This window comes from Alosa sapidissima, chromosome 20, assembly GCF_018492685.1.
Source record: "Alosa sapidissima isolate fAloSap1 chromosome 20, fAloSap1.pri, whole genome shotgun sequence".
Classification (NCBI taxonomy): Eukaryota; Metazoa; Chordata; class Actinopteri; order Clupeiformes; family Clupeidae; genus Alosa; species Alosa sapidissima.
This window is the reverse complement of record NC_055976.1, coordinates 11,489,034-11,497,427: the sequence shown is the minus strand read 5'-3', so window position 1 is coordinate 11,497,427 and position 8,394 is coordinate 11,489,034. Positions and strand designations below refer to the sequence as shown.

At 41.3% G+C, this 8,394-nt stretch overlaps 1 protein-coding gene across 1 annotated transcript in view; it reads right to left on the bottom strand.

Moving 5' to 3' along the window:
• Positions 1-364: 364 nt before the first annotated feature.
• The window catches only part of LOC121694933 (alpha-1-inhibitor 3-like), a 133,001-nt gene continuing 124,971 nt past the window's right edge, over positions 365-8,394 (bottom strand). Inside the window, exons 5-12 of the mRNA XM_042075331.1 lie at positions 2,870-3,060; positions 2,551-2,766; positions 2,322-2,455; positions 2,130-2,207; positions 1,890-1,929; positions 1,785-1,856; positions 1,561-1,660; positions 365-922 (exon numbers count right to left, since the gene is read on the bottom strand). Coding sequence (XP_041931265.1) covers positions 882-922; positions 1,561-1,660; positions 1,785-1,856; positions 1,890-1,929; positions 2,130-2,207; positions 2,322-2,455; positions 2,551-2,766; positions 2,870-3,060 — 872 coding nt within the window. The 3' untranslated portion in view covers positions 365-881. The remainder of the gene's footprint in view (positions 923-1,560; positions 1,661-1,784; positions 1,857-1,889; positions 1,930-2,129; positions 2,208-2,321; positions 2,456-2,550; positions 2,767-2,869; positions 3,061-8,394) is intronic.

Here is an 8,394-nt window from a genome sequence, read left to right as displayed (position 1 = left end):
TTGTATTGAATTGAGACAAACAGAAATGCAAATTTATTTCAACACTTTTAATGTAATAAATGAGGAGAACATCTTGAAGCTTTGGCATTGTGTTGAACGTTGTAGGCATTCTTTTCACTAGTCCGCGGCTGCTATAATTTATGCAAACCACCAGATGTCGCTGTGTTTTCCTTGTCTTCCATGTTTCGAAGCTTTAGCACATTACTCGGCACATTAGGGAAATGTGCTGAGCAGCGCTCGATGCTTCATTTACCCATCACTATTAACTACAAAACGTACAGAATTCCAAACATCCAGGACTTAAACACGACAAGACAGAGAGAAGATCCGACAAAAGACAGAGGAATAGGGGGGCAGAAATATACCGGCTAATTAACAGACAGACAGAGGACTGGACGAGACCAACAAGACAATAACGGGGAACAGGTGTGAGCAAAAACGGAGGGAAACTGACAAGACAGATAGTGCAGACCATATAAGGCAATGGGTGGAGACAAAGACACATGACCAGACAGGTAAATACAGAGCACAACAGAAAACAATACACAAAATGACCACCAGGGTGGCACAAAGTCATCAGTCAAGGCTAGATCCTAACAGGGTGAGTTTGGTGTGGAAGAACTTGACTGGCCCGCACAGAACTCTGACCTCAATCCCTGATACTTTTGCCCATATAGTGCATGTTAGAATGGAAATATTTATTGTTAACATATAGTTGTGTTCATAATGAAAGTCCTCATAACATTGGCATTCAGACATCATGAATTAGAAGTTTTAATGGAATGTAATCTCTGTCTATTTACTGTCTGTCATGATTACAAAATCAAAATAAAGTACACACACACACACACCAGAATGATTGAATCCACCAGGATCTCTTCTTACGCACACGGGGAGCTGTACTCTGCCTCTGCTTCATCACCTGAGTGAAACAGATTTTATCATCAATCAGCTGCGAATAACAATATGGGCTCTAATTTGTGTGATGAGAGAACAAAGAGAACAGTCTGAAGTCAAACGATTTAACTAAGGATCAATGTCATAAAAATGTTAACACTATGGGTAAGAGTAAGACGTGCATGGGTAAAAGTGCAAACATTGATGAGTCAGCTCAATGCTCCCACATTCAACACGATAGCTATAGTTCAGACATGAGAACTTAATTACAATCTTTAAACTTTTCAATTAGAGATTGTAGTCCTACTGGTTTACAAGGTAGTCTTGCATTTGTATTTACATGTATGTAACCTGCGTTGTGTTGAACCTGCGCGATTCAGCCCTGCACACGCCCGGACTCGAACCCGCGAACAGCAGGACCTCGGATCGGAAGGCAAGCGCGCTAACAATTCAGCCAATAGCCCAGGCTACTGGCTCCCATGCCAGCAGCACTCTTGAGGCGTCGGAGAGTGAGGTTTACCAACGTTCCACAAGCACAGCTAAGCTAGCTGGCATCCGTTACATGTAGACCTAATACTGTCTTATAAGGTAGGCTTACTGGTTTATGAGTGAAACTTTTAGATTTGTTTTTACACTTTATTCTGGTTTGTAAGGGAGTCTTACTGATTTGGTAGTAGTCATACACTTTGACCACTGCCGGCTTCAGGTTGTTTACTAGGACATCCTGTCGGATGGACAGCTGGTAATGAATATCCTTTGGAACCTGTTGAACATAAGGTCATCAGAATCATGCACGGCATTGTGGGCAAACCTGTGAGGAATTATGTAACATACATGGTGGGTAAGGTTCTGTACAGACTGTCGTGATTTGATTTTGTTTTTCTCACCTGTGACAGATACACAAGGATGTGGTCATCTTTCTTATCGACTCGGTCCACTAATATGCTGCTGCCCTGTAGCTAGAAAAAAAAAGACGAAGCTGTAATGAGCACCTTTACAGGAGCTGATTTAATGACTAAGACCCGGGCTGCACTGGGTTCACAAGTGAAGCAAAAGTGTAAAAATTGTTTTAGAAGACTGCTGTAATTTTTTCGAACATACGCACTGCTGTCACTTCTGGTGTAGCCAGTTCCATTGATTACAGTGAAAGCTAATTGTTGCGGCAGATGCTTTAGAAAGTTACATGCCTGGTGTTGCCTCCCTTTAAAACAGACTTAGGACGGACAACTTACAGAGGAAGAGTCAGATAACCAGATAACATTGTCACATCTATTATAGCCATGTTGGTGCTTGGCAGTGGTCCATTATACCTGCACAAAAAAAGTTAAAGTGACTGTGAATAGAACACATTTTATAAAGAGCTGGTTTCACAATGTTCATTATAAAGAAAAGAGAAACAACTGGTGCAGCATGATGTTGCATACTGGATTGTGATTTTTAGGATGAAGGCCTGCCCATTGGCCTTGTTGCACTCTGCTTCGGTCAGAGGCTTGGCTTGAGTCTTAATGCTCAAGGTTGAGTGCTCAGTCGGAGTGGGGATGTTGTAGAAAAGAGCCACCTGTTATAGAAGAGGGTTTACACATGAAGAAACATTACCAACAGCATATCAATCATCAATAGTATAGTAACAAAGAAGTTATCTTTCACACTGACCCCCACAGAAGCACATGCAGAGCCCGTCACTTCAACGCTGTACTTCCCAGGAACGTCCTGCAGCGCGGTCTCCTGGTACAGTAATGTGTTGTGCTGGTTCACATCAAACTGGTGTTTGTCGCCACCTGCTGACTGCACTGTCACTGTGCTGAAGCCATGAGGGCTGAAGACCTTGGTGGCGTACAGACCCAGAGCCTGCAGTGCCACCACCGTGTCCTGAGAGAACACAAACCCTCAGTGTGGGCAAATACTGAAGCTGGAAGAAAGACCAGACACACTAACACAACAGAAGACAAAAAGAAAAAAATGTGTGGAGCACCTGTGTGGAAGAGAAGCCTCCATATGGATTTTGCTGCTTCACCAGCCAGTTGACAATCCTGGAAGCATAGCCTAAGTCAGCAGCAGTCAGTGTGGGTTTGGTGAGAACAGCTAACAGCACATAAGAGCTCGTCTCCACCGCCAGAGAATCAGCTCGCTCTGATGAGGACTGAGACCAGTGCATGAGACTCCCTGAGAAGACACAAGTCACATGAGATAAAGGAAGCAGGTTCAACTGTTGGTTCATGTGTGTCTGTTCAGGCACAGTGTAAATTCTGTCCTACCATCAGAGGTTGCTACCAGGGCCGGCCCGAGGCATAAGCGAACTAAGCGGCTGCTTCCCCAATCGAGTTTCTTTTTTTTTTTTACATAATAAATAACGTAAATAAGTGACATCAATGAATGAATAAATGAAACAATTAATAATTCAAAACAAGAAAATGACAGAGGAGGAATAAAACGAGCAAGATACAGGTATGTATGCACAAAAACTCATTTTATTCTTTTGCTCTTTTGCATTGCTCTGCTGTTCTATGGTGCTTTCTGCCTCTTTGCGCACGCATGTTTTCGTGACGTTGCATAGAAATCCATGTATATACTCTTTCGATTATGGCTCATTTGCCAATAGAATATGAATTGTTAGATGTGGAATTGCTAATGACTGTAAGTAATGATAGCAAAATAAACTCATTCTGCTCGATAAACTATGCACTTATGCAATATATTTTTTTTTTTCAGGGACACTGTTGAAGTACTTTGGAGCACATCTCTACCTCAACCTAGCTTTACCTCATCAAGTGTCCATGGCTCCATGGCTGATGACACAGAAGGTGAGGTTTTCTTGATGGCAAATTGTTACCTAGTGTTCATGGGCTTCGGAAAAACCTTTCTCCGAGTGAAAACATCATCATTCCGCGTCATTCACGTCACTTAATCAGAGGTCGTAAACTGGGGCTAGATTTTGCTAACAGAGTTGCCCAGTTAGGCGCTCGTCATCACTTTTGTTGTCACGTTGTAGTTCGTTTGTAGTCCATGTGGCCTTTCATGTCCAACAGTTTTAATGTGAACTTGGGAATTTGCAGTTTTTGTCACTTGAAAGCTGCATATCATTCTTTCACGAGCATCTTACACTATATTTTAAGCAAATACAGTTGTTTGTTTAGGATTAGTGAGTGTATGTTTTAACCTTTGTTGTGGCATCCGTGTTTGTCACACATTCTGATGGCAAAGCACATGAACACTTGCTGTCGGAAAAACAAAGTAGCCATGGGGGCGGTCCTTGTCATTTCGAGGTGCCCTGAATGGACCCTTACATAGCCTGTTAATATGACATGGCACATTTAACATAGTTTTTTTTAAATTTATTTATGTATTTATTTAATCATTGCAGGTTTGTCCACTGCAGAGTTACAGATGCCTGAAAGCCAGGAACAAAGTAGGAATAAGTATCTATTTTTTGGGACATTTTATTTTTGATTATTAATGTTTGTCTATTTTGGTTTTATTTTGTAGTTGAAGATTGCTCATTTAATGCACATTTGCGTTTTTGTTCTGCAAATCTATTGAAAAACAAGTCATTAAACTGATGTACTTGTTTACAACAAATACAAATGCTGTTGTATTTTGTTATTTGTCAATTGAACTTCAGTAAACCACCCTTAGTGCTTCACTTTGAATATGAATGTTTCAAATAAATCTGTGATTTTAGTACCCTCTAAGATTAAAAGGTGACAGGGTTGGTGTAAATAACAACTATATTAATACATTGGTTTACCAAGCACATGGGGCCAGAAGTCTAGAGCGGAGCCCCAAAACATTTTTGCCATGTGAGCAAGGATGGATTACTGAAAGAGCCTACCGAGCCCAAGAGGTCAAGGGATCCTGAACCCCAAGTAGTTGTGTGAAGTCACTACCTATATAAGTCAAAAAGCAAAAGGCTATGAATCTGAACAAATTTAGGTACTGCCCTTCTCCAGCTGACCATCCCAAAAATGCACCAGAATACAGGATATCACATCTACCACATCTACCACACACACACACACACACACACTTTTGTACCCACATTTGCACAAATAGGATAGGGGGAGAGGGTCCTTGCATCTGTGTCTAGGGGGACAGTAGTTCATAACCAGTCACTGTATTAATACATAACCTGTATTAATTTATAACATTATAGTGTGAAGTTGTCAATTATCGCCAAGCACAGGTGACTCTGCGTTGTGGGAGGGGGCCCCCCAAATCAAATTCTGCTTAGGGCCCCCAAAAGGCTTGGGCCGGCACTGGACGAAATACATAAGAGAATCACGAAATCAGTTTTGCTGACCTGCTACAATACATTTTGTGAGTCAGCAGTTTACAGAATGAATTACGTGTCAGGATAATTTTATTACGTGGACGAAATGCATAAGAGAATCTCAAAATCAGTTTTGTGACCTGCTACAATACATTTTGTGAGTCAGCAGTTTACAGAATGAATTATGTGTCACAATAATTTTATTACGTGGGCATAACATTAGCCTAGATGGTAGTGGTAGGCTGTGAGTGCTCATTCAAAGTCTATGCGTGTCTGTGCAAGTGAAACTGACAAACTCGTGGGTAGGCTAAGCAACTATATTTAAAACAATCAAGAAGTGGATTCCTGTAATGTTCATGAAAACAGTATAGCGATTGGATAGCCTAATAAATCTTGTTGTAGGCCTAACAGTAGGCCTAGTTTATATCGTACTTGCCCATCCAAATAGAGGGCTTTCCTTTGTTTCACGGAGCTCTGACTAACGGGAGGCACGATTGAAGTGGCCACTTCTAAATGTTAGCCTAGGCTACCCACTGGCTAATACATTCCGCAAACTGCTGACTCACGAAATGTATTTCAGCAGGTCACAAAACTGATTTTTTGATTCTATTATGCGTTTCGTCCACGTAATGAAATTATCGTGACACATAATTCATTCCGTATACTGCTGACTCACGAAATGTATTGCAGCAGGTCACAAAACTGATTTCGTGATTCTGTTATGCATTTCGTCCACGTAATGAAATGACCGTGACATAATTAATTCCGTAAACTGCTGACTCACGAAATGTAGTGCAGCAGGTCACAAAACTGATTTTGTGATTCTGTTATGCATTTCGTCCACGTAATGAAACACATAATTCATTTCGTAAACTGCTGACTCACGAAATGTATTGTACGTGATTCTATTATGCATTTCGTCCACAGAATGAAAGCATATGTCACTGAATGCATTTCGTAAGTTATTAAGTTACTATTGCGTGGACGGAATGCCTTCTGTAACACAACACAATACTTTCGTGGACGAAATTGAAATGTGATTCACAGAATTATGCGTGTAGGTGCATTCCATATTTTCGTAGACAGAATTACTTTTGACCAAAAAGAGTTTATTTTGTCTACGACAGTGAATAGTGCATTCAGCATTATGTCCACGAAAGAAAAAAGGCCACCAGTCAATTTCGTTCATGAAATGATGTGCTCTCTTAGTGTTTCATGGAAACAATGCAAACCAATTTGTGCATTCTGTGGACAAAAGGCGTTACGATGTAACATGGTTTCGTAATGAATATATGTATTTCGTCACACAAAAGTCATTCTGTCCACGAAATAAGGCATGTTACATTTGGCGCCTGTGAAAAGGGAGGGAAGCACAACTGCAAGGCTCTCTGGCCTGCACCGACTGGGGCGTTTTCCAGGGAAGTCTGGATGAGCGGACTATACAGATAACGGACTACATAAAGTTCTGTATCACCACTACTATTCTGACGAAAACCATCACCAGATACCCAAATTCTAAACCCTGGATCACCCCCATATCAAGCACACTCTCAAAGAAAAACAGAAAGCTTTCAAGCAGAAGGACTGGCCCACTTCCAAACTACTCAGACAGACAGATGAGAAACGACATAGACAAAGGCAAAGTGAAATACAATGATAAACTGGAGCAGGAATGTAGTAATATGAACACAAAACAAGCTTTCCAAACAGTCAAAATACTAACTGGACAGGAACAAAAACAGAGCCACATCACAGCACCACACCCATTAACCTCTAACCTGACTCTCGATGGCATGAATGGCAGAGGCTAGGCTAGTAAATCCGGCCAATTCATAGTCAACGCCATATTGAACACTGGGGTTCGGATCCAGCGCCAGTCGGCTCTGACCATGCGCCAAGTTACAAAGCTGGAAATGACGCATGGACCAACGTCGATTTTTATTGGATATTCTGTAAAAAGAGAGTCGTCCTCCAGTAAGAGGGTGGCGATAATGCACATAAAGTCCTTGCCTCATAACAAGAAGAAGAAAAAGTTGCTCGGGAATGCGCATGGAGTTCGAGTGAAGTCGCCCTGAAGCGCAGCTTAATTTCATTGGATAACAGCGGCTCTAACTAAGAGCGGTCTGCCTGCTGTCCTGCTGCAAATATGCATTCGAACATGACGTGAAATATCCATAGTCGAACTATAAATAAACTATTCGGTTTTTAGTGCCAAGTGTAGCGCATTTTTACAGTCTATGATTGGTTTGTTTTTTATTTTATTGTTTGCCATCTCAGCGGGTGCTCTAAACGTATTCTAGCGTTGGCCCATGACCAAATCAAACCAATAATAGCCAGTAGCCACAATAATGACTGGAGCCAGAGCCCTCAATAGCCACCCTGTTTTGAAAATAATATTGAAGATTAATAATATTGAATATTGAAGATATTCAATATTATTGAAGATAGTATTGAAGATAACGCACAGAACGGTCAGCCTGAGCGGACAATTACGTCCCCAACTCATCTAAAATGTGGTGTCTTTACTTAGAGTTGTACACTGCAGATGGTGAAGTAACCGTTAAAGAGAATGTTGTCTGCGGACTCAGCAAAAAACAGTTTACTTGCGCATCCACGACATCCAATCTTCGCGCTCACCTGTGGAGTTACCATCCAAATGAGGCAGCGGTGTCAGAGGCACAGTAGACGGCCAGAGCATCGCCAGGCGTCCAACATCGTATGATGGCATACTTTCCGTAAATCCTAAATTATGTCCGGCGTCTGCTATTTACTTAGGCTGCGCAAAGCACAGGTATTTATTTGAGGTAGGCTTATTCGAGGCAGACCTTTTCTACGTTATTGTGAGACATGCGTTTTGTTTGGAGCGGCATACCAGGCTATCAAACGCAGACGATTTTCGGTTTTGGTATGAGATTTAATTTACTTTTTGACTTTTATTATATAGTTAAATGTTGAGACTGATGGGCATTTAGATCTAGAGGGTATTTGATGATCACTGTAAAGTTTCGTGTAGTTGAAAAAGTGTTGGAATTTCCAGCTGTTTATTGCGAGACAAGGCCTTTCCTTCATTCATTGAACGTGCGCTGTGCTCTAATGGAAACCTTATTGCATAGCGAAGTAGCTTAAATTGATTTTTTTTTAATTATGCATGGTTTACTTTTTATTAAATTCGTAGGCTGGAATGCCTCGCGGCAATAATTGTGTTTAAATGTAGTAGCCTAGTGCTTCAG